Source organism: Numenius arquata, chromosome 8 (genome assembly GCF_964106895.1).
Source record: "Numenius arquata chromosome 8, bNumArq3.hap1.1, whole genome shotgun sequence".
In the NCBI taxonomy this organism is placed as follows: domain Eukaryota; kingdom Metazoa; phylum Chordata; class Aves; order Charadriiformes; family Scolopacidae; genus Numenius; species Numenius arquata.
In genome coordinates, this window is record NC_133583.1 from 10,770,941 (window position 1) to 10,797,652 (window position 26,712).

General features: G+C 42.8%; 1 protein-coding gene across 6 annotated transcripts in view; it reads right to left on the reverse strand.

Moving 5' to 3' along the window:
* The window catches only part of SETD5 (SET domain containing 5), a 41,716-nt gene extending 15,371 nt beyond the window's left edge, over window positions 1–26,345 (reverse strand). For 2 of the 6 annotated variants that reach the window (XM_074152805.1, XM_074152802.1), the window contains exons 1-17: window positions 26,275–26,345; window positions 22,337–22,442; window positions 21,244–21,455; window positions 20,865–20,923; window positions 20,275–20,462; window positions 19,265–19,303; window positions 17,472–17,714; window positions 12,666–12,814; window positions 12,223–12,340; window positions 11,687–11,796; window positions 11,155–11,401; window positions 10,870–10,950; window positions 8,267–8,530; window positions 7,083–7,403; window positions 5,238–5,480; window positions 1,478–1,607; window positions 5–258 (exon numbers count right to left, since the gene is read on the reverse strand). In XM_074152805.1, the coding sequence (XP_074008906.1) occupies window positions 5–258; window positions 1,478–1,607; window positions 5,238–5,480; window positions 7,083–7,403; window positions 8,267–8,530; window positions 10,870–10,950; window positions 11,155–11,401; window positions 11,687–11,796; window positions 12,223–12,340; window positions 12,666–12,814; window positions 17,472–17,714; window positions 19,265–19,303; window positions 20,275–20,462; window positions 20,865–20,923; window positions 21,244–21,455; window positions 22,337–22,442; window positions 26,275–26,345 (2,835 nt within the window). The remainder of the gene's footprint in view (window positions 1–4; window positions 259–1,477; window positions 1,608–5,237; window positions 5,481–7,082; window positions 7,404–8,266; window positions 8,531–10,869; window positions 10,951–11,154; window positions 11,402–11,686; window positions 11,797–12,222; window positions 12,341–12,665; window positions 12,815–17,471; window positions 17,715–19,264; window positions 19,304–20,274; window positions 20,463–20,864; window positions 20,924–21,243; window positions 21,456–22,336; window positions 22,443–26,274) is intronic. The other 4 variants (XM_074152808.1, XM_074152806.1, XM_074152807.1 and 1 more) reach the window with 3 other exon arrangements.
* Window positions 26,346–26,712: the final 367 nt, after the last annotated feature.

The following is a 26,712-nucleotide window of genomic DNA, read 5'->3' on the forward strand; positions in this document are numbered from 1 at the left end:
TTACCTCAAACTGTAGTGGAGTATTGCAGCGACTAGCAGCCAGAGAAGGAATTGGTGAGAACATCATGCCATAACCATTGCGACTCTCCTCCTCTCCTGGCAGCGATGAGCAAGGTGTAGCCAGCTGTGGGCTCACTGAATTGGGAACTGAAGGGATGGGAGGTGGAGGGGTGACAGGAGACAGCGGCCTCAGCAACTTCTTAACATTCTGTTCCATCAAGTAGCGAGACTTCCATTTCTTCAGGGGACTCAGCAAGTCTGAAAAAACAAACTGAGTTGAGGACAGGGCTGCACCATTAACCATGTACAAATCACAAGCTGTCTCCTTCCCCCTACTCCCAGCCCAAATGGAGCCCCTGAGTCTCCAATGTGACTATGAAAGATTCCTAAAAATGAAGTACCTCTGAAGTACTTCAATACCAGTTCTTGAGACACATCTAGATACTGATAATAGGACAATACATAATTAGGAACATACAGTGACCAAGGAAAGGAAATATTTCGACTAGAAGAAAGTAAGCACAAGAGGGAGCTAGGGGAAAGGGAGGCAGGAAGGGATAAACAGTAGAGGAGAGTGGAGAAGAGGGGTCAGAGGACATGTCACTGTCATGAACAAACCACAGACAGTTCAGTTTTCATTACCTGAACCTAATAGTTTCCTATAGGCTACATCAATACAGTCTAAACACATTTCACTCCCACAAAGGATTAATGTCTTTCCCTCAGGCATACCCCTATTCAAAATAATATCTTTTTTTTTGATGCTCAGTTTAAAAAAAAAAAAAAAAAAAAAGTATTCAGTAAATTCTGCAGTTCAGTTGTTTGCTTCTTCAGGTCTTGCTCGGGGACGTGCATGTATTGGTTCTGGCACTCTGTTCATTTCTTATTCTCTAACTTTTCAATAATCAATTCTGTATTATCTCTGTGTTGTCTAGCTTCCTGTCTGTCGTCTTGGAAAACTGGTCCCTGACTGGGCAGATCTTCACCCTCTTTCTCTGTAGAAAGATTCAGACACAATATTTAACCATTCTGCTGCTTTACTCACAGATTTTAGCTTCTCCATCTTTGAGACTTAATCATTCGCTTATTACATACGTGCCTGTGAGACTTTGCTATATCTTCCTATAGTCAGCAGATATTTAGTTGTCCATCTAACAGCATCCTGCTGAAAAGAGATGATATTGTACTCTTTTTTTCCCCTCTATTGGACAAATGATCACACGGCACTGAGGTTGATGATGCAAGAAAGTGATTATCTTTTCACAGGAAAATACTGAAACTTTACACATGCTCAAGCTAGAATGGGCCTGCAGAAATTTGAATGAATGGCAAAGTAACATTCTCACCTGCCATAAAGCTGTGCCATCGAGCAGCAGTACACATTAAGATGTCATCCTGTACAGCTGCCTTTGTTATTCAGCAGGTTCCCCAGTTTTACTCAAGCGCCCACGCTGCCCTGATGGTGCTGAGCACTTACCTGTGTCATCTTTGCAGATGCTGGAAGAACTGCTGTTCTCGTTACTTTGGTATAGACATTGGGTTCTGTTCTCTTGCGGAGCTGGTGAGGTCTGAGTCATCCCCTCTTCCAGGGCTTGTTTGATCCAGCGCTGAAACAGAACAAGACTACATAAACGTGCAACCCCTCTTGTATTTTCCATGTAATCTTGGAGGATGCAAACTCCTACACTTCTGTGCAGCGGGGCAGACTGCTCAGAACACTGATATTACCTCCTTCATGTGCGTTCAGACAGGAACCTGTTAGAACACAGCTGTTAGCACTGAGTCTAACACCTACTGTGATGGGGCTGACTATGTGCTCTTGGCAAGACGTACTCTGGGGATCAGCGGTCTTCAGCAATAACACAAAGATAAGTAAAAAGCAAATTAGAAATTAATAAAATCCCAAAATCTGGCAGCAAAAAAATATTAAAACCAATCTTAATTAAAAGAAAAGGGAGATAAATATGATTAACTAGCTCAAAATCCTGATTTTTGCAAAAAAGCCATTTCCTGCCCAGGAGCACTAACACACTGTCCCCCTGCTCCACTAAGGCATATTACAGCTTAACATTGATTCTGTTCTAACAATTCCAGCAGAGAAATGGCTGAGTTTAATCACATAACAATTCTTCTAGGACTATGCTTGCTGCCAGAGACAAAGAGCAAAACCAAAAATGATCTGACAAAACGCAAGCAGCAGTTTTCAAGGGGGCTAAAACAAGAAGAGAATAATAAAGGCAAATCTTTTCTTCAGCTACTAATAAAAGAGATAAAAGTCACAGTGGTCCTCTGAACATCGACAATAAAGAATATTTCACATCTCATGCAAGTGAACATGAATCGAAGTCTCAGCAAATCAGCTGCTGCAGTGGGTGTGCTAGCCCTATATCTTGATATAAACTGACTCCTGATGGCAGGCAGGGAACCTTTGCTTACTTTACTATAAAAAGATAACTGCCATAATGTAACGGAAAACATCCAGGTGATTTAGCAAAATGACAGAAAACTGCTGAAAAAATAAATACAGTAATTTGCATTTGTGTAGTTTACCCAAAGGACCGAGTTTACCAGTCCTTCTATTCTCCCAGAGAGGTTTAAAACCATAACTTTAATGTTCAGTAATCCACAGTTCATCTGCAGGTCAGCAATATGTATTAGATGTATGTATGTGACTTAGGATTCCTCAAAGCTATCATGAAAGCACACCAGAAACTTGGTGACCACAATCCTCAAAGTGGAAAAAACCTCAATGTGAGGATGAAGCGCAGGTGACAGGATCTATTTTGATGGCCTTCACTCCTGTACAGCAGACGCTTCTTCTCTGTTCAAATATATCTCAATGGATTCCACTGCGGCCACCAGGAAAAGTGAGAAGCACTAGCTACTCCAGAGCAATACTACCTCAAACGTGGCACCTGATCTGACAGCCAAGTCATTGCACAATGTGTGATTAACGTGAGCAGGTTATACAGTTCAGTTTCCTTGCGAGGTTCAGATATTGGCATGCTTTTGGACGCAAACTGAGATCATCAGCTGAGGTTTTCTGGCACAGTCCTCAGTAGTTTAAGGACGAGGCCTGCTGACAATCCAAGAAAATATGTGATCTATTTCAACAGCCTTTATAAATCAACCTTCCTGACTGAGCAGTCAGAAGCAGACAAGACAGAAAGATCAGGTCCTTGACAGAGCAATGTCATCAAGTTCTGGACCATTTCTAGACCTCAGCTGGCTGAAAAGGAGGTCTTCCTTGTGAGAGTTTTCTAAACACCCCTGAACACGAGAAGCAGACTTTTTATACATCTCCAGACTGTTACTGACAAAACCACTGAACTCTAGAAAGCATTTTCCATGCAAAGCTGGGGAACTCTACGAAGTGGATCGAAACCCTTACTAGAACAGTTATTGATTATTTACTTTCAAAAAAGTAGAAATTTAACAAATTACTTTGTGCAACATCTGTTCTGGACACGGAAGCTTTCAGTATTTTATTAATTATTTAGATAATGGAACAGGCAGCGCACTTAAGTTTTCAAACGATAACCTGGCAGAAACAAGAACATGCTAGAAGACAATACTCAAGATTTTCCTATTGGATTAGGAAATGGATGGGGAAAACCAGGACACAGTTCAGCACAGGCTAGAACAAAGTACCACATAAAGCCAGAATCAATCACTTCTAAAATTACAGGCTAGAAAACTAATGGGTTGTTCTACAAACACAGTAAATCATGAACTGAACACAAGTCCAAATCAACCTGTCAAAGAAAACTCAGTCATCATCCTGGGATGCACAAAATGGGTATAGGCTACAAGCCACAGAGCAACTTTCTGTACTGAAAATACCCCAGCTGCAACACAACATCCAGTTTTGGACACTTGGCTTCAGGGAAGATGTGAACTAAATGGAAGTTGTCCATAGTGAGACTAGTCCATTCCCTCTCCAGCAGTGAGAATTATCACAGGACTAGAAAATAGCCAAAGGTAGGAAAAGATTGGAAGACTTGTTCCATAACAACAGTTTTCACTGAATTGTGAGCTTGCTGGATAGTTGTAGAGCAAATGCACCAAGCAGAGAACTCAGAATAACTCTGCCAGTTCTGCTCTGGATGCTTCTCTCTTCCCTGAGGCTCAAAGACACTGTTAAGGGTTCAAAAAACCAGCTTGAATCTTACAGTTTTCAGCTTAAAGACATACAGAGAGATTGCACAGGCACATGGAAACAAACACGGTTTTGTTCATACGAGTACATACCAATGATCAAGAGCTTTACCTACAAAGGAAATACCCAAGAGAGACCTTAGCTTCTTTTTGTAGGTGCCTGTTAGTGAACGACACAAACTGGCTGATGATGGAAACAAAGCTCCAAAAGAAACAGAAGTCCGAAGCTTCTCTCTGGAAAATCTCCCTCAAAGGAAGGTAAAGAAACTAGGATATGGTACCTGACTTTGAAAGCTACTAAGACTTGAAGATCAGAAAGGATTTGCATAAAATTGTCTCAGGTAATTGCAGAGGAACTGGAAGAGCCTCTGAGCAAAGCTGACAGGCAATAGGCAAGATGGATTCTGATAGAAATCTGACTGAGCAAACTAACCTGAACTACTGTTTCCCTGCACATGGGTAAATGCTAGTATTTACTGGCCACATACCATCTCTGGAGGAATAAAGTCCTTGGCTGGGCTGAGTTCAGCTTCCTGCACAGCCACAAGTATCTGCTGTAGATAGACAGTCTATGATCCCCATCAAAGAGCTGTGGGCTTGCCTTGGGAACAGCCAAACTCAAAGCTTTGCTAAACAACAAAGGCTCTCCAAAGACAATGGATCTCGACTCAGGCACTGTATTCTTGAGGTCTTTTGCGACACTGTCCTATCCCCACAATGCCAGCCATCCTCAGACTGTGATGTAGTAACATAAAACATTCTAAGGGCAGCAATTAAAACTCCTTGAATCACATATGCTGGATAAAAAACAGCCACTGCAGATTTGAAAGTACGTATTTCTAAGAAGAGAGTGACAGAACAGTGACTTTTACCATGGTAAAAGGCAAGGATGAACACTGAACCCTGGCTAGGAGAGGCTCAGCAGACATGGCCTGGACACTGCATCGACGCACCAGGCAAGGTCAGCTCAGCAGAAATACATGGAAATAGGCTCAAAGAGGACACAACAACTTTACAAGGGTGCCAGTAAGAGTTTGATGAGTATACAGCCCCTGAAGGCAAGACATGAGCAAACATACCTTTTTACAGGAGCTGTAAATTCCATCCAACAGAAAGGGCCTTCGACGCCTCTCAGGGTTGAAAGGTGAACCAAAACGAATGTAGTGTTTAGGTGTGGTACAAATTAGCGGGGAGTGGATGAGACCCGGCAACATATTTAGGGTAGTTGCCAAAACTGTTGGGTCTGTAGTAATGCGCAGAGGGCATTCAATAGGGCACTCCTGCTTTTCTGCCTTGTCATTCAGCCATTCCGTAACGAGATACTGAAGGAGAAAACACACATGTCAATGCAACTAGAACAGGCGAAGAAGAAAGGCAATAACGGCACAAAGACGTATGGGGAAGGGAAGCTCAGGTCAGCCCGCATACTAAAACCTCCCTCCTACTCAAGAGGAAGGAACAGAACCAGGACTTCCTGCATCAAATCCAATTCTCATCTGTTGCAGGAACAACAACAGATAATCCAGTTTTAGAGAAGTAGCTCAATTTTATGGTCCATTAATCTTATTAGAAAGTTTTCACAAAACTTCATCACTTTGCTCAAAACTAGTTTTCAGCTGCAAGCTGAAATGTATTAATGGCTAATTTATGCCCAGTACGTGGAGCTGCCCGTTACCTTCTGCAATTTTTTCTCCCTTCCCTTACAAGTTTCTCCCAGCTTGTACATTGTAGTCTGCACTCACATTCCCTCTTGGTTTTCAACTCTAAGCTGAAAGCAAATCTCTTCTGCTTTGTCCTAAACAAGTACTCTTCAGCCTGCCATCCCATCCCACCCCAAAAAGATACTGCCACTGATTCCCACACCAAACACATTTTTACTCCATCCTATATTAATTTTTAGATTCCAAGTAATCTTTACTACACAATGGCTCCACTTTTCTCTGTTCATTCTCTTTCTGGTATACACAAGATGTTTTACTGTCCTTCACAAAATGCAACACTCTGGTCATTTCAAGGTGGACTTGCCAGTTTTTTTTAAGCAAGTCTCACTACACCTCTATGCTGCTTGATGTAAGGTAACTTCTTGGTTGACAGTCTTTTCTCCTTGCTTTTAAGACACTGGGAACATGCAGAAAACTTCTTGAGATTGTATGCATCCAACCTTTTCCAATAAACATCCTTCTTTTTTGGCCCAAAATTTAGTGCTCTCTTCCAAACTATCAGCATCTAGTTTTTAAATGCCAGCTACCCCATCAGAGTTCCAACAACCACTTTTGCATGCTGCCATCAAAAGCTTTTGCTGCCTTACTGCACACAGATGCAAAACCATCCGCTCTCCCCATCTTCCTATTAGTACCTTGCTCCCCTGCAGGAACACCACAAACAGCTGCTTGTCCTCATGGCCTTTGCCAGCCATCTCCCAAGCCACTCATTGCCCTCCACACCAGTATTGAAACACCTGCATTTTGCTTCCCTCACCCAGGGCTCAGCCTCCATCACCCAATTCTTTATGTTGCCAAGCCCCCCCCCAACCCTTCTCTCCCGGGGTCCTTCAAGCTGGAAGCAGTTTCTTCCCCGCACACACAAAGCTGTGTAATTTGCCTCTCTCTAGACTCTTTGCTGTATCCAAAAGTGAGACCCTTCCTGTTGCACCTGTACCACCCCGTTGGTGTCTGAGGTCTATGTAGACTTGCTGTAAAGATCAGCTAATTTCTTTTTCTGATCTTTGTGTGTACAGGGCTGAGCAGCCAAATTCTGAACCATGATGAGGGCTCTTAGCCACTACAGAACTAATACTATAGTAAATATAAAGTCACATAATTCCAACTATTTTGAAGAACTGCTTCCCTGAGCCAACTTTTCTCCAAAGGCTACACAAAAACCTCATTTTCCCCTCTCCAGTTTGAGCACTTGATCATATTTACCTTTTTCGTTTTGGGGTACTTTACTGCAGCTCGATTAGACTGAGATCCTGCAGCCAGGATAGCAGCTGGGTCAGATCCTGTCAACTGTCTGCCTTCTCCTGGACCTTCTACATTGCTGACATCTGTTGCGGTTACCAAGCTGGCAGTGCTTCCTTCCTCTGGGACAGCCTGCGCGAGTTCAGCTTGCTGGGAATTGGCTTGTTTCTGCCTTCTCAGTCTTTGTGCTGAACTGGTCCGGTACCGAGAGAAGCGACTTTTTGGTCGAGGCCTGGAGGGTTTTGCTGGAGGTGGCTTAGTAACTGTTTTTTCGGGGACAGCATCCTACAATATAAACTGTCATTAGTCCGAGCACCTCTAAGAGTATTCCTTTTCTCTGCATACAGGATCAAGGATTGAGATTTATTTACTGACACTACCCGACTCATAAAATCTGGTTGGACCCCGTTTGTATTGGCTCATAAGATGGTTTTGGGGACCCTTCTAAAACACTGGCACATCATCATTGTCTGTTGTGTTCTTAAAGGGGTCAACCAGAACACTAGTCTTAAGGAAGAAAGCAGAAGTATGAAACTTGCCACTTGCCTCAAAGTAACTGCTCTTACTCCTGATCTGAGCTGACATGTAACATTCCAGGCAAGCATCTGAGCCCTGCCGTATACTGGGAACACATGCATCCAAAGCAGACCAGGCCAAAAAAAACAAAGAAAAAGCAAAAGAACTCCTCAATCACTGCAGTTACACATTCAACTTGAGCTCACATCAGTACAGAAGGGGCCCACTCGATGAAGGAGTTGGGCTTGTTCAGCCCCGAGAAGACAAGACTTAGGGGGACCTAATAGCAATCTTCCTACATCCAGACTGAAGCTACCAAGAAGATGCAGTGGTGCATCAATGTACATACATTGAAATGAGAGGTTCAGAATGGATATGAGGCAAAGTATTTTTACCATGAGAACAGTCATGAATTGGAAGAGTTTTCCCAGAGGGGCTTGTGCAATCTCCATCCTTGGAGGTATTTCAAGACAAGTCTGGGTAAAACCCTGGCCAACCTGGACTGGCCTCAGAGCTGTCCCTGCCTGATATGAGACCCCATGAAGTTCCTCCTAACCTGAACGATCTCATTGATCAGATATGCTGCATCTGAGCTTGGTATAAGCTATTAAACAGGCCTATCTTCGTCTTACCACTACTTGTGAAGACCGTCGTGTGTTCACCCCAGTGCTGCCGTTACTGTTAGAAACATTTGGAGCAGCAGCACTCAGTGCTGAACTTGCATCTTCAGTTTCAGGAGTCTCTGTTTTTATTTCCTCCAGCTCAGGAGCTTCAGAATTGATGTTGATTTCAGCATCAGTGCTGTTACGGTCTGATGGTTGCTCTCGTCTCCTCTTTCTCTTTTCCAAGTTTTCAAACATGTGCATGATGGCTTCTACCTTCCTGTCTTCCCGGGACTAGAACACAAGAGTAAATTTATGTCAGCACTGCAAATTATGCACATAAAGAGGAGGAGGCAAGAACAGATATCGGATGCAGCACAGGAAGGAGAATAACTGCCAAATAGCAATGACAAGAGCCAGAAAGGAGACAGAGAGAAGCAATTCTTTTCAGATATTTGCATTTTTCAACATGGCAAATTTCCCAGAATAACAACAACATAATCATGTGTTCATAGAGTAACTAGAAGAACTAGAGACTTTGTTCTGAAATAGGACCACTTAGATACTACTGAGTTATATTTATAAAATAGCCACAAGGAAATGCATAATTTTGAAGAACTAAAAACCGTAAGAAAGAATAAATAGAGTGAAGAGAAGACTTGGAAACAAATAGAGCTACTCACAAATGACCAAACATTAGAAGCAAACAGAAGCTAGAGGCAACAGAAGTAAGTGAATCAGTAATTTGCAGCAAGTATAACACACCACACAAACTGACTGAAGTCATCCAGATTCATTCCTTCCCTGATGTCAGGAGACCACCCAGCTCAAAAATAAAAGCTCTTGTTTGAGCAGCTTACACAGTGGATTAGAAAAACAGAACATGAGAGAATAGAGAGGCAAAACAAAGGTATTTATTAGGTAAACAGAAAGGACAGGAAATCTTATCACCTAGCTGTGTCAGAAATAATTGGTAATTATGCACGTAAAAAGCCCAGTACAATAATGCTGCAGTGATTGGCAAAAACCAGGCTGAAGCAAGTGAATTCTACAAAGTGGGATCAAGTGCCTTCTGAGACTTGTCCTGGAGGAGAAAGTATCTTGAAACACACAGCAGTACTCAATCACAGCAGCCTGGCCTATACAGTTTTCTGTTCAAAAATACTCAATACACAGGCAAAAAAAACAAAATTAGAGACCGTGAAAACTGTAGATACAGGTGTTTATCTGGTGCCAAGTATAGAAAACTGAATCTCATTAAAAGAGATTAACTGGTGCAACACACAGGAACAGGGTTTAGAGGCTCATCGGAAACACTTTACTTAGTCTTCTTGAACTATACTGTCCCAGGAAGAGATCAGCTTCCCTTGCATTAAAATGAAATCTTCCCTCCAATCTTAAGGCCAGCCTGATGGGTGACTGCTCTTATTCAAATTTCAATAGAAATCGACTACTTTATCTTGCCTGTTCTAAAAAAAAAATCCTTGAGATAACCCAAGGATCTCTCTGCTCAATGGCCCTCAGCTCTGCAATTTGCACTATCTTAACATTAAAGCATTCTCAGGAAATTTACCCATGGAAGATCCCTATCTCTGATCAGAGAAAGAAGCGTGATTAAGGTATTTGGTGAGCAAAGGAGAAACAGAGAACTCCAAGCTCCAATAAATTTGTTGGCTGGTAGGAAGAATGGGAGCACTTTTTCTTCCTTGGTTTTTTGGTTGGTTGGTTGGTTTGGTTTTTTTTTGTGGGGGGAGTTGATTAAGTTTGTTTTGTTTTTTTAAAAAAAACAAAACAAGACAATTAATGAATTAAGTAGAGACAGAACAGCTCCATTGACATGCATAAAATTTTCCAATCCAGGAAGCAATCCCAGGTGCCATAAGAAGCACAAAAACCCCCAAACAATTAGCCCTCCTCAGCACAGAAGGCTGCTGAGAAGGGACTGTGTTATCAAAGAACCATGAGCATTAAGAAGTATTTTTATGAAAAAAACACTGATTAAGACAACAACAATTTGGGAGCACAATTCCCTTCACTAGGGATTTCCTAGTGAAGAATGTAACAAGTTTTGTTGATTTGTGCCAGTAGTGCTGTTGGTGGTCTACCCCTCAATCAACTTTTGCCGCTTGATCTTCCCCTTTTCCTACACGGAAACATGTTTATGCACCTTAGAAGGAACAGATATATATTAACAACCTTAACCCAGCAAAATGGGTCAAGTTTTAACAAGTATCAGGTTTTGGTTCATCATATGGTCCCATAAATTCTTGTAGTAGCAATAAGGAAGGGCAGCAGGAATATAAAAAGAGTACAATTACCTTTTTTTGAATGTGGTGCCGATTGTCTTTTTAATGGTATGTTTTTTACTATATAATAGCCTTGAAAGCAACAGTTAAACCTTTCAACAAGGAAACAATCTGCCGTGTACCTTCTAATCTGCAGTACCCTAACATAAATCCTGTGATGTGGAGTCAACTTGGCTGTTTGGGGGATTTTTTTTAAAATCAAATTACTGAAGGCCACTGACAGTTGGAATTGGTGTTGAAAAAAGTGAAACAACCAACTGAACCTGTTGGCCGCTGCAGGAAGCAAACCCTAAGGGGGATGACACCCAGACTGAGAAAGGTACTTGCCCGTCGGTTGTGCACCAAGGCTCCCTGCTCATCTACAGGCTCCTCTTTCTCCCCTTCTTGTTTCTCCTCCTTTTCTGCCACCTGAAAGAGAAGCCCAGACTTCGTTTGTCAAACAAAATCTGGTGCTGTTTTAAAGTTATCAAGATTCCCATGGTCATCTAAGGTGCAAAAAGCTTAAAAAAGGCCTCCTGCAGGTTTTGTTCTGAAGATCCCACTGCTGTATTAGATCAGATTCCACACCCCTGAACGACAGTAATATATTTAACAAAGCGTCAAGGGTTTTACCTCGTTGTCACTGACTGCTGCAGGTCCCTCAGGAACTTCCTCTGTTTGTTGACTGCTGTTCTCATCCGATGCAATGCCCTGCTGTTCCATTTCTAGCTCCTTTCGACGGGCTTTTCGGCGGCGTGTTTCTGCCCCAATCAGTGTGCCTAAAACAGGTGGAGGTAGGTGTTCTGCAGCATTTGGGCTACGTTTCTGCACAGGGCAATTCCGGTTCCCCTTGTGACACGCACAGTCCACTTTATAGTTGCTGCTCCAAAACACAAACATAATTCGTGTCACTCTTCATTTCTCAACCCTTGTACAGAGACATTCAATGCATCTCCTACTAAACATCTCACCACGTGCCAAAGCAAGGACAGCAGGCTACCTTATGGCCTCTATTGGAGAATATGCCAGCAGAACTGGACAGAATAGCCGGAAAATGCAATTCAGTAGAAAACGGAGCAAAATGTAGAATGCGAGGAAAGGGCTGGAGGAAGATGTCCAGTCCAGGAGGGCAGTGGAGAGCTCCTGGGCGAGGTGAAGGACTCACCAGATGTTGTACTCATAGTCAAAGGCGATGGTAACCTCTGTGTCCTTGGCAATGGTGGCAACAGCATAGATGCACAGGTGGATCATCCCGTCAGCAATCACATGACGAACCTTGTTAAACAAAGTAGAGAGAAACTAACATCTCCACAAGTTGCGCTTCTTACTTCTAAGAGGGAAGCCTCCTTCTGCAAAGTAGCTCTTATCTATTCCATGAATAATTAGCCTACATTCTCCGTAAGGAAAAGCCTGCTTCACTGCTCCTGTCTCATCCTGTGCTTTTCCACTTACACTTATTACCACCTGCTTACCCTAACTGTCATTCTGCAGCCAAAGGAAAGGCATAAAAGAAACCTTTTCCTTCCAAAGAAAAACCTCATGTTCCCAAACTTTCTCATCTTCCAAGCATAAACCATCAAACAAGCAAGAGATGCAGACAATTTACTGCATTTTAAGTCTGAATATTCATAAAAAAGGAATACACTAGGCCTATGTAAAACATGTATTTGCAATTACAGTGATGGTGAAGAAAGAATTTACCTCTGCATTTGGAGTGCAGGAACGCCTGATGAACCTGGCATCATTACCAAAGGTGCGGGCATCAACACACATTTCAACGCCATTGAACTTGGAGTAGAACAGCACAAAGGGGTATGGCCTGGAGAAGTAACAGAACGTCTCAATCCCAAAATACCCAATTCCCATGGCACTTGTAACAGGTGTCCCTCACTTCACTGGAAGCAGCGCTTCCCTCAGTGCTATTGCTCTGGACGCTTATGCCCTGCCACCATCACAGTTTAACAGATCTACTTCAGAGGGTTTCGGTCCATAAGCAGAGCATCAAGCTGAGGCTGTTTATTTGATTTCACATTTCTATGGATGGCACAGCTGACAAGGGCCCTGCAAGCGTGCATTATCCCATAGAGACACTAGTCTCTCCGTGCCATGATGCTCTCATATTAATCACTTCATAGTACTCTTACTTTTTGAAGAAATGCCCATTGACCTCGAATTGCTGTCGTAACATAACCTTCCCTCGATACTCAATTATAAGGGTATCTAGGGCCAAGTCTCTTGCTGCCCTCAGGATCTTCCGGTGCTTCTGAACCCGAGTCACTCTTCCCAGCTGCAGCTGTAACAAAAACCAGAGCAAAATATGAGAATTTCAAGCAAAAGCCTCAAACTCATGGAAGAATATTTTATCTACATAGGAAGAAAAATTACTGTAGTACCAACACACAGAAACTCTGCCTGGTGAATATACTGTTTATCCTGTAACACTTTAGTAATGACCTTGATAGTCTTTATCAAAAGCAAAGAGTATTTATTCCTTTCCTTCACCAGTCTCACAAATCTATCAGACCAAGTATTTGAGTCTTGCAACAAGGAGGCATAACCAGACCTGTCAGTTGCTGTTAACAGGGAACTGCTCTGCAATTATGGCCACTTTCACAGCCTGAATAACTCAAATCTTCCCTAAATTGTGGGTTGTCACACATTCAGAGGAAAAAACACATGCTTTTCCTTCTGCAGAGGATGGTAAATTCTAGCTATCAGGGCAAAACTTAAGCTGGCAATTTTTATAGCCATCCAGAAACTTCTCTTCCATCTGCCTGCTCAACTAGTACTGTAGATGTTTTTTTGCCTTTTTTTTTTTTTTAACATGAAGAAATACATTTTTAACTAAGTAGCGACACGTTGCTGAATCTTCTTTATGCTAAAGTCTACAGTTCTATTACAATGGATTTTCACAACAATGTGTCTTGACAGTATGAAACCACAACGTTCTTTAAGTGCAGACTTCCAAATACAACACATTTTATGGAATAATGGAAGGGATATTATAAGTACTAGGGCATAGGAAAGATTTCTTCCATAAAAACAAAAAGTACTTGTCTTGCTTAACAGATTGAACCTCTCCCCAAGTAAGAATTGTGTGAAGATGACCGGCTGCCTCGCCACAAGAGCTGTGCCTGCTCTTTCCTAAGCATGCTATTCACTGCTCATGAGGACCCGGTTTTGATACTTTTCCGGAGTGAATTGAGGCATAAGTGTTCTTACTTCAGTAATAATGAGAGTCATCTATCTAAATCAGAAGTAAAACATAAGATTTTATTAAAAGCAAGCTCCCAACTTCTCCTGATAAACTTCTCTCCTTAGAAGCAGCTACTGAGCAGTTTGCTCAAATGGATAAAAATCACATTAGCTTAAGAAGGGGGTCAGTCTGGACAATGACAGAATGCATGACGTTCTAACCTTGTGAAAATGAAGTTAATGCCTTAAGGCAGCACTTGGCACTGAGAACCAAACGAAACCCTCCATACTGGCCATATGAAAGAACTGAACCACAGATATTTTTTTTTCCTTTTTTGTAGCTATCTTGTATGTACTCTGAATTAAACCTCTTTGGGAAGAAGAGGTTTTAATTTAATTTGTTATTTTAATATGACATTATACTGCAGATCTTGGATCAGCCAGTAAAGTAAGATCTATTTATTGGCTTCTCTCACTCAGGTGCAGGATAAAGATAGCTTTATAAAAATATTCATTTGAAACCTATGCAGATGGGAGTAATGGTCTTCTGATTTCTGATCAACAAACCCATGACACAAGTGAACTGTAGGATAAGACTGTTTACGCTGCTGAGGGTAGTGACTAAGTTATTTTTAAAACATTGAATACACTTTGTACGATCCAATGGTGCTAACAGAGAATAAATAAATCTGACAAAATTTGTCAGTGTGTGACAGAAGGAGATAAGGAGAAAGTATCTGAAGTTAGAGGTAAATTAGGCCTGAGACACAAGCGTGTCTCCAGTTGAATAATTTTTTTTCTATACTACAACTTATTTATGGTTATAATCAGTTGCTCATCAGAGCTGGCCCTACACAGGAGGATTGAACCAGACAGCCTTCAGTGGTTCCTCCGAAGCTAAATTATTCTACTACTCTATCAAATTCTCTTAGCATCTATCAGAGATGCGAGTTAACGGCTGGTAGCCTTCACTCTCACCTTTGGCCCGTGGCCGACTTGTGCTACTGTTCACCTAATGCTGGAAAACAGCTTGGGGAACACAGGTGGGATAAGGTGGGGTGGTGGGAGGAGAAGAGAGCCCATGAAGGAAAGAGAAGCTCTGCATCTGTAAAACTTTATTATTATTGGAGTTTGGTTAAATAGAAATGATCTCATAGCTTTTCTGATAAGACCCTAGCTCAGCTTGTTTTCATTCTGTGAATTTAGAAATATGAAGAGGATTAGCTGCCATGCTTTCATGTGTGAAAAGAACAAATGATTTTATTCATGTCATAGGCTAGGGATTGCTGACTGCTAATCAGACAAAACTGTTCTGGTATGTTTGCAGAGCAACATCTGCATAATACTCAGTGGCTTTATTTTATAAAGGCCCTTTCGCTCTTCACTTCAGAATGTGAAATCAATCAGGGGTTTGAGCTCAAGTCAGCAATTATCAGAGGCAACAAAGGGCAAATACTGACCCTGGGTTTGGTTTGGCAACAGCAGGCAGAAAAGTGATTCACAGCTTTCAGTTCATCAAGCATCTGGCAGTAGCCAACACTAAGATGATTTTACTAATGCTGCTGAAAAGCTTCATATTTTCACAAGTTTCCCTTTGCATCATTAGGGCAGTTGAGAATGATCAAAATCCCATGTCCCGCGTGTATAACTCTTAACTCGACTTCCCCTACTCCTCCTGGCTTGGGGAAGTTTTTAGGTCACACTGTCTTCCTCTCTTTTTTTTTTTTTTCCAAAGTACACACTTGCATCATTGTTTACCCAAGCCAAACAACTCTCTCAGCTGTGGGAGCATGCAGGGCATATAAAACATTATATTTTTATTCCTTTCTCCTCTCTCCAGAGTCTTCATGGCCAAATAGAGCAGTTACAATACCAGCCTTCTACACACAGCTGCTCCCTGCATATTGACACGACCTCCCTAATTTTTTTCTAGCTCAACGCACCTATTTCCTTATCTCCCAGAAAAGGTATTTTTATGTCCAGTAATGATATCTAGATAAAAGTCAACTGATGCAAACCAAGAAGCCTTCTCAGTTTGTCTAACAAAGATGAGACAAACGAGCAGAACAAAAATAGAAAGCTCAGGATGAGAGATCACGCATTCCACACCTGTGCAGGCTATTCCTCCACTGCCATCTGCTAAGCAGAGAAAACAAGGACATAAGGGCTGACAAGCAGCAGCCTGGGACAGCCACCTGGTCTTTCCTCAGTATCCAAGAGGAACTACAAAGCCACTAAAGTCCCTTTATACTTTCCCAACATGCTCAATGACAGGTACCTACCTAGAGCTTGTTTAAAGTAACTGCAGCTCTCTAGGAAGTTTTGCAACTTTCTATCCTTTGTTTCTTTGGGATATATCACATTTGGTGTCTGATTTGGAATGCTGGCCACTTTTCCCTGTGGGAAAACCTATGTCTGTACAGGGATGGAGAGGGCAAGACAGCATAACAAGAACAAGCACATTTATGTATGATATTTTTCATAATCACCTGTTCTGCTGTAGTTTGTGAAGGTGATAAAAAGAAACAGCGTATGTTTTATTACTTAGTTCAGGACTTTTCCTCAAACTCATGTGAAGGAGATAGAAGAGTTTACATTTAGACTCAGAAAATACTAAGATTTCTAGAGAAGCAGAACTTTTTCTTCCCTGTATTTCCTCAGTTACTCTCTTTAGGAAGGCTGCTCGCATAGCCAAGTGAGAAGTTATTTCTCCCCAACCCCCAGAGAAGTCTTATTATTGCAGGACTAGAGGGAAGAGTGGAAGGAAGTTGGGTCCAAAGTCCTCTTTCTGCACTCTCCCTTACTGGCAATATCTGTGCTCTGCCCGATGTGCTTCACCTACATGAAAGCAGAGGGAAAGGTGGGAGGGAGCACGTGAACTTCACAGAGTGGTGAGTCAGCTGATATAAACAAGAGTGATTCAAGCACAAACATATACCTGATATTCAGGTTTCTGACTCTGCTCCCCTTCTACAGAAGAGGTGCCCCACATCTGTTTTGGAGCCCATCCTTTTCAGTTGCACCTATCTCCAGTCTCCTGGACAAGGAAGCCCCACAAAGCCTGATCTGAGTGGGAATGCTGCTCTCTGTTCAATGAAACACGGAGCAGATGAAACATCAGCTGAGAAGAGTGGTAAGGAGGACACACACCACACAAACACATCCTATTCCTGTTTCTCCTTGTGTACATGCACTCCTGTAAAGCTGGCAAGACACCAATCATTGCACATTTCAAATGAGAAAAGTTACAGAGAGACAGCTCCCTAAAATCAATTATAGTTGTGCAGTATTTGAAAGTTACCAGAGTCCAAATAGTTATCCAAAACACTGAAATAATATTGAAAGGTTCTTTAAAATAGCTTTCCACACAACGTGAGCCAGGGGAAAAAAAAAAAAAAAAAAAAAAAAGAACAGGAAAATTCAGCTGGGAAGCAGGAAATTTCCTATCTCCAGCAAGTGGTAGATCTGGTTGTGCCTCAATCCATTCAGTGACCAAAAGTATCTATGCTAAAATACCTGTGAACCGTATCACGGAACTGTACAAAATATGCCCAATTTAGCAACACTGATTTGGTTGAACGCGAGTGTTTCCGAATCTGTCTTGGTACTCTTCTGTCCCCTTTTATATCAAATCTATGCCTATTCACCTGACACTGTATGACCAGCTACGATATCGCTCACCCGTGCCAATGCCTTATTCTGGTCTAGAAACCAGAGGAGCTGACCTACCCCATTTCTGTCACAGTGGTTCTTACCTGCATCTGGGACCCAATAACAGTATTATTGCAGGCCAACTCTGTTTTGTTGATTGTGTCCAGCATAGCAGTTTTGCCCACGTATTCTTTATTAGAGTTTAGGTGACGCTCCAACAAGTTCTGTACATCAGCGCTGTACTGGTTAGTAAAAGCCTCTTCGTACTGATCTGTCCAGAGCCGGATCCGATTCTCCCACCCTTCAGCTGTGTTTTCATCCAAGGCGTGCGCTTCAGAAGGGGAATTCTGCAGCAAACAGCAAAGGGTGAATGGCTGCCACAAAAGAGGAAAAACCTACCCACAGTGCTCTGAGCATATAAATATGCTATAAAAAAGGCAAATCTATTCCAAGCTAAGAAAGCATCGGTTATGGGGAGACTTTTTTCAGACGCTGCATCCTCCAAAACATAGTACAACAGTGCCACTTAGGAATCTACGGAGAACTCTGTGCAGGACTATGACCTCTCGAGAGTTGGTACTTAGCACTGTTATGTACAAGAAAATTAAGCTAGTACATGGCCAGAAAAAGGGTTTTTTAAGTCACTTTGGGAAAATAATTAAGTAGATTAAAAAAAGCAAAGGAACAGAACACACAAAGGCAAATAAATCTCACATAGGCTTGTCCTACAGTCAACACACTCATGTCCAACGTAATGCTATATGATGCTAATTGCAACTCAGTCTTTGCACTGACTGATCCCAGAATAATTCTGAACCCTCTAGCTAAATGGTCACCAAAGATTGAAGAATCTGAATGGAAAGCATAAGATAATACCCAGAGGGCTAAAACTGCAAGTCCTAAGCAATGTAAAGAAGAGAGGCCAAAATCAGGTAATCCATTTATACCATCTTGTAAGGGAGGGGAAAAAAAGAAGCTGGTAGGAAAAAAAAAATTAAGCTTCATTCATTACTTGACAACAGTTGAAGTAACTCAAAAAAATGATGTTCCAGAGGTCAGTAACTTAAGTGGCTTTATAAGGGACTTACACAGATGTGACACTGAGGTATTAGTGACAAGGACCATTGAAGAACAATCATTATTTTCATTATATATATGAAAAGCATTAAGAGTTTTCATGCATTTTTACCCTCTCAAGGGACTTGCGTACTATGGAGATTGGTGCATACAGACAGACACCACAGCATTGTCTTGTTTCCTCTGAGCCACCTGCCAGGAGCCACTGTCAGCTACAGGACTGGGGTCAGGTGGAACTGAATGAACTTTAAGGCAACTCTTGTGTTTCTAGGATCATGTTTAGGCCAAAGTGCAAGCCCATTTTTTTGTCAAATAAACTTTCTATCAGATAGCCCCATCTACCAGTATTTAATGAAGTCAGAGGTAATGATATTGTCCCATCCATCCCTAGTAAGAGGATGTTGAGAGAAACAAGGCAGCACTGCTCGGGACACCCAACATTAAACTTGTGTGCTACTTGGATGCCCAAGCTTAAAATATCTTTGATGTAATCAAATGATAACTGACCTCACAGAAGAGTGGCCACAACCCGTTCTACATCCCTTACATCAAACACCCCACTCCCAGGTGTCATGAATCAGTCATATCTCTTGGAAGAGATACAGAAAGTGATGAGCTATCTGAAGCAGAAGCAAGGTTCAAGGCACAATTCCTGGTGTTACCCTTTTGAACAGGCCTGCTTGCAGTGCCTGGAAAGGCTTGGGATTATTCTGAGACTGGTCCCACAATCAGAAATTCCCCAGGCAAACCAAGAGAGGCACAAAGTTACAGGGGACAAAAAACCCCACCACCATCATAGAAGCTTCTCAGTTCCACTCACCTTCATCCTCAGAGACTTTCGTGAGCCCTCTCGAAATGCCTGTCCCCCGAACAAGGAGAGAGAAAGAAAAAAAAAACCAAAAAGTATTATATAACCTTTCCTCAGAATTAGTATCCCAGAACCACACTAGATCTTACTCCAACAGACCAACCCTTAACAAAAGACAGCAAGAACTACAGGAAGACCTACACGAGAAGCAATGGACTTGAACAAAAAGACTCTGCAATGCAAATCCAGTGGAAACTGCTGAAAAGCTTGATGGCCAGGATTTCTGCACTAAAAAGGCCCGCCTCATACTTAGTAAAAATCTCAAGATCAAAACCAAAACTGTCCTGACTAACCCCACTTGCTTTGACAGAAGAAAGGGCCAGCAACAGAATCAAGCTGGTTCACAACAAAAAAACCTCATATGGCACTGATTAAATAAAAACAGTGCCTACCAGAAAAACTTCAAGGGAAACCTAACCTGGGGAAAATCACAGGAAAGCTAGCAGATGATGGGAAAGAACCAGCTGCTCATACACTTGCATTCCAATATAACCAACCCAAAATTACTTCGGTCCCCAAACCTTAACAAACCAGATGGTAAAGTCGTCCCTCAACAAATGGTCATCACTACCTATATAGTTTTCCGCACAGGCACTCTTCTCTGTCCCTGAAGAAGAGCGCCAGGGAGGTCTGCAGCCCAAATTCCTTAACATAGCCTGCTAAGCAATGCCGCACTCCCTTCATTTTTCATTCCATTCACAGACTGCCCCTTTGCCACAAACAAACAGACTCCAAAGGCTATTTCCCCAAATCCTAATGGAGTAGAAGGGAAAATATGTGAGTCCAAGCTCTGAGCATGAACAGACAGCGTTGGGAAACAAGGGTGGAGTTTCAGTAAGGTAGTTTTTAAACCAACAGCCACATACCCTAGCAGGTCACAAATACAAGGCGTCACATTATTACATGAGAAAGAGCAATTCCTTACAGGACAGAAGTTTCTTGCCTCATCTCACCCCACATACCTTGATCTTTTTGGCCTTTGGAGCAGCGCGAGCTTTTTCTGTACTCCTCTTCCTCTTCTTAGGTTTGCTTCTACGGACGCGGTTGACAGTCAGCGTGATGCTTGTAGGGGTGTGCTGCGTAGCTGTATACAGCACTGTAGAGGGAGATAGCTCTTCATCCCAGCTCTCAGTTGCACTGCTGTCCCCACCTACAGAGAGGAGAGCTTCATTAGCAACGTTTTAATTCATCCCTGAGAGAACAGATTACCCTTATGTCCCTTTTCATCAAGACGACTTGATGACCCTGCATAGCTCTTCCCTGAGAAAACTATACCATGTCTGTCTTCCCACCCAAACCGGGAACACTTCTCCCAAACTTCTCACATAATGGCACTGATGAACATTTTCCTTTTCTGCTCACAAGATAATCTGATTTACCCCAAGAGCTAATTGAGGTGAGGCGGAAGAAGACGAGAAAATCCCAGTGGTTGGAAGGCAAAGAACATTAGCTGGCACTGATCACAGTTAGATGATTAATGCAGCCAAAATACAAAGGTCTTGTAGAAAGAAAGCAGAAGTCACCATTATCAGAATTACAACCTCAAGCTCACCTGACACGTTGTCCTGCTTCCGGCGGCGGAGTCTGATCACCTTCCCCCTGCTCATTCCTCTGCCAAAGGAGAATGCACAATTGAAGCTGGTTTGTAGGAGTAAAGTCACTTGAAATTCAACAGGATGTCACAAGATGCGTGCCCTCAGTGGGGCCCAGGATGATAAGAACATCGATTTAACATCCTCATCTCCACTCCTGGTGCCACCAACACTTGTCAGGCTGACAACGCAAAGGAGGAGGGTCAATACTAGGTAAAGCACTGGAAAGAACGCTCCAGTTAGCAAAAGGAAGTCCGTCCCACAGCCCGAATGTGACACGGTTTGGTATGAGAAGTCAACACGAGGAGCAGTTCAGATCTGCACTGCACCAAAGCTTACCTGCACTTTTCACACTTGAGGAGGAAACCATCTTGGGAGACACTGCAGTGGCACCAAGTGGGAATTGATTCTCCTTCTGAGGAGCTCTCACTGTCCCCGGAGTTCTCCTCATCAGGTGAGTGCAGGCCGTTCAGTTCTGCACGAGGTATAATGGTCTGGACAGGAGGAGAGGCTGGCGGCGTTGGAGGAGGAGGGGCTCCATAATTATGATCCTGAAAACGAGTATTTGCAGTACTACTTTTAACATGAAGATATGATGCCTAGAAACTGAAGTCCCAAAGCCACAGTTCCCAGGTTATTATTTAACAACTGCTGTAAAACAGTAGTCTGAATTCCTCAATCTACCAAGAAGGTAAAGCAATAGCTCTGAAAGATGTAAATTATTTTCTTCTGCACCAGTGAATTATACTTCAAAACCCATGAAAACAACTAGGCTATTTTGACATTAACTGTTGTACTGCTAATAATCTGAGATGACATCAGTGGTCAAACACTGGAACTCATTGCCCAGAGATGTTGTGGAGTTTCCATCTGTTGAGATATTCAAAACCCAACTAGACACAGTTCTGAGCAACCTGCTCAAGCAGAGTCAGCTCGAGCAGGGGGGCTGGAGTATGTGATCTCAAGAGACCCCTTCCAACCTCAATGATTCTGTGACATCCTGTTCATCCCATAGTTTCAAGCCACGCTCCTACTCTTCCTGACTGTTCCTCGTTTCTCATAGTCATAAGTTACCAATATGAAAACCTGCGCAGTTGAAACAGTACAAATAGTGCACAATAAACCAAATGGGGCATAAAATTACCACCAGGAAAATATTAAATATTCATATATATTCACACTTCATTCATATACTTCATTCAGTTAAAAATCTATCACCTAGAACACTAATAAAACTTGCTATAGAGTATGCAAGACTTCACAAACAATAAACACACAAATGCAAAATGTATGGCAGAACTCAGCTGTAACTCAGTGTTCCCTAATAAATAAGCCAAAACTCCTAAGGCTTACCAGGCAAAGAACTATGGAACAAGGAGAAAAGAGTAAAGCAGACAGTAAAGAGCTGATTCACTGCAGAGAGAGTACTCACTGCGTAAGGCAGCCCGCGATAGCTGTGTTTCTGGGTGGCCCCATAGCCGTGGCTGGAGTACACATTCTTCTCACTGACAGCTGGACTAGCTTCCACAGACTCTGGGCTGCAGAAAGGGCCAGAAGTAAAACCCATCAATATAACGTCATTTTTTTTTTTTTTTTTTTTTTTTTTTTAGTGCCAGTATTTCACTGCTCTCTTCTATTCAACACATGAGCTCAAAATGAAGAAATTTCATGAAATTGAGGTATTACTCGCTTCACCAGGCATCATGTGTGCAGAATTTGTACAGGATGAACCTGCTTTCAACAGAGAGAAGCAACTGAGTAAGGGCCACCCTGGATAACTCATTAAACTGGGTCTCAATCTGGGAAGTTAAAAAGATAATTAGCGTGTAACAAGCTCAGTTTCCTTATAGTTGAGGAAGTTGGGTCTAGTTCAGCATTCACATCTGAACTCAGCCAGCCTAATCTCAAAGCCACCGAACAGTACTGCCATGTTATCTCTGCAACAGCTTATTTCCAATAGCAGCTAAGCAGCTTTCCTGCATCTGTGCTTGTTTCTCTCTCCCTCAGATCCTAATTGTTAGCCAAGTCCAACGTCCTGTGATAAAGCTTGCCTGAAACCTGCAGCTATCCTGATAGCAATGACCAGGAGTTGGAGATCCTTGTTACAGAGAGGCAACAAAATCCATGGCCTGGACAGACAGCAGCCACAGACAAATCAGATTCACCCTGAGCTTTCTCTGCAGCAACATGGTGTGCAGTGTGCTGAACAGGAAATTTGCTGCTGAGGTACAATGCACTCTTCCACCACATGGTGGTGAAAAAAAGCAGCTAAAAATGAAAGGTATATCCCTTAGAAAAAGCTGCAGAAACCCTACTCAGAGAAGGGACAGCTGCAATTCAATGCAGGGAGTATTAGATAATGAGGCTACAGACATAATACCAGCAAGGAAACACACTGTCTGGTACAAGCAGGAGATATAGTCAGCGAACCTCTGCACAGATTAGAAGTAGGGCCCGTATCAGAATACTACTGAATCACATCTGCAGCAGAAATCTTCTTCAAAATTTTAGCAGGGAGCTGAGCAAGCAGGAAAGAAAAATACAGGAAAGGAAAACTTTACCTTGGACCTCTGCTGCTCTGGTGAGATCTTGCGGGATTCTCAGCGTGAATCAGGCAGTGCTCAAACACCAATGGCCAGTGGTCACGCGTGGGGCAGTGTTTAAGCACCACCCACGAACACTAACCCCTGTGCCCTTTGGACTTCCTATTAGCTCTCGAAATCTCTGCTGCATTGTAGTTTGCCCCACCCTGGCACTAAACCTGATATACTCTCCAGGGCACTAACCTTCTGAGCTTCTGGCTTACTCTGGAATAAGGTGGGTCTGTCTTTGCAACATAAAGGAGCAATAATTTATTGCATGAAGAACTACAGAAAGTAGAAGACCTCAAGCTATGCAAACCCCACTTCCATAGCTCAGGATTTTGGCGCATGACATGATAAATTCAGTTTGTTTTCAATGTAACTACAGCCAGCTAAATTGTCAAAAGCAGGAGATATAGGTGGCGATACCTCTCAGAGGATATACTTCTTAACAAAAGACACCGTGTAGAGCTTGCCACATAATCCAGCCTTGAGGGATCTTTGCAACAGTCCTTTAGGACTTCCAGATTGGCACAGAGTTAAATCTATGCAGGTTTAATCGTATTTTCAGAAACAATATTAGAAGGAAAAGAGCCTGAACAGCCTAAGCATCAGCTCCATCCTCTGTCCAAGTCACCCACGTTCCTAACTACAGTCAGCCTGGAATACCAGCAGTGCTGCCGCAAGCATTAGCAATAAAACTCCAAGATTGTTGGTGCAACGGTGTCCAGGGGCAACAACGCTGGGGCCCATGCTTCCTCAGCAGCAGGCCGCCAAGGAGCTTCAACAACTTCCAGTGTGCAGTCAGACTAACACAGCAAAACTACTCTGCAGCCCTCCTATCACCCTCAGATGAACACAAACACCCTTCAGCTTTTTCCCCTTCCCTCAGATATCAGAGGTCAGGGGAAGATGCAAAAGCTCAGCCTGAAAAGAGGGCCAGCTAGTTTTCCTTTTACCTTCCCACTGCCTTCATGATGCGTGTCTTCAAAATCAATCCCTTATAAGAGACAAGAAGCTCAAGTACCCCAGACTTCATGCATCAAATGAGTTGAATTTCAAAGGAGAAGTGGAGGATCGCCTTAACTTTGAACAGACTCACGAAGGACACTTCAGCAGTAACTAACAGTCCATCAATGCAAAGCCTGCAGAATGAAGTCCTGGCATTCCCAATTTTTTAGAAAACAGACAAGAGAAACTAATTCAGAAATCTTCAAAAGCGTTTTTTCAAAGCACTCCAGCCTAGCCTCAAGTTGGACCTAAAAATTTCTTACAACCAGGGGAAAAGAAAATACTTTGCAGAAGGTTTACAGACAGTCCTTTTGATATTTAAATGTTACAAGGGACATGCATAGATATATCTGGCTCTTCTCTCTACCATGCTCAGCTCTGAAAGCAAAATGCCTAGTACACGAGTAAACTATTTAGCACTCTTTCTCCTGTCATAAACAGTTTAAAATTCCTGCATGCTGAGTCTTTCAAGTGCTGGTGTGGGAGAAGCACGGTGACAAGCAATACTGAATGTTAAACCTTGGAAAGTGATATACCCACTGCAGATGAGTGACTTACTAGATTCTGACTCCCCGTTTAAAAACAACATGTAAAAATATGGGCTTTAGGATAGAATGAAGCATCACAAAGAAGAATGCCTAGAATGGGGCCAGTGCCAAGACAGACAAAAAAGAGCATTAGCAGTCTCGCAGAGAGTGCGACTGTGCAGTCAAACTCTGTGCGTAGTCAAATCAGGGCAAGATGGAAGGGAAAAACAATGATTCATACCCTATCCCACTGCTCTTACAGCTCAAAATTAATAGAGTCTGGAGCAATATCTGTTCTGCACTGATCAATCTGACACGCAGGTATTTGCACAGTTGGTACCTTTAAATAATACATGGGGGAAATCCATCTCCAAAACGCCCTTTGTAAATTTGTTATAAAGAGATGTTACAGTCCGTATTTCAAAGAAGGATGCAAGAAAGCAGGAGGTAGAAGCATACAGAAATAACTTAAGCCTTCCCTCTCGCCCCCGACAAAAACATAGTACTCATCTGAGCTGACATCATTCTAACAAGGTTTTAAGAAAAGATCACAATGCACTATTTTCTAGATTGGAAATGTTTCTGACTGTTGCAGGAGCAGAGTCTTTTAAAAGAAACGTTAAGTCCCCTCCAACAGGCCTCAGAGATAGGACTGTGATGAGAGCCCTGCACAGGGTCTTGTGGTGGGGACCCTGAAGGTGTGCTTCTTGGACCCTACTCAGGGGCGGAAACAAACTAAAGGTGTCTACATGGGCTGATGCCGTCTCACATCTCTGGCCAAGCTCCAAAGGGTTCCAGAAATCAGTCATGTAAGATTGGTACCGAGACTGAGCTAGTAGACTCTACTGAGAGGGAAGCTCAGCACATTGACCCCTCATATAACACAGCTTTTGGAAAACGAGCTGGCTTGTACCTTGCCAACGTCAAACATGGGTACAGCAAACGCACAACTGCACGCACTTGAGTATAGACTTACTCGCCAAGCTGATATAAAACGCATGGTTGAGTGCCTCATAGTATTGGAGTTCTCATATTCCCTGTCTCCTGTGTCAAACTTACCAATTGCCATAACACTGCATTTGTTAAACACTGGGCTCTGCATTCACCTCTCACACAGCCAGCAGACCAGCACCCCCTTTCTCCTGAGTGGAGAAAGCACCGGCACCGATCCTGCAGCCCCACTCCAGGGCAGCCCTCTCACACCCTCCCCTCCTCCTTCTCCTTCTCCTCCTTCGTGGGGTAACACTCACTCCGATCCTGCAGCCATGTCGGAGTAGGACGTATCTGGTGTGGTGACTCCCAGAGGGATTGCAATGCTCATGACGCCCGTCGGGGATCACGGAGTCCAGAGGGCAGCGACTGGCCGCTCCGAGGGCGGAGAGGAGCCGCAGAGCCTCGGCCAACACGTCACGGACATGGGGAAACCTACCGGGGTAGAAACAAAGCATTGCATCTCTGTTGCAGGATGAGGTCTCCCTGTATACCTCTAAAGAAGGCTTTCACAGCAAAAGAAAAGCAGAAATAGATTTCCATCAGTGACATGCGGCATCATTTTTACTTCATTTTCTTATGTGGGGGCAGGGAAGAGGTAGACAGTAGTAGTTTGGTGGGGGTTTTGTTTGTTTGGTTGGTTTTTTACAGTCTTGGATTGACATGCAATGAGCTGCTCTGCCATAAAGCCGATAATG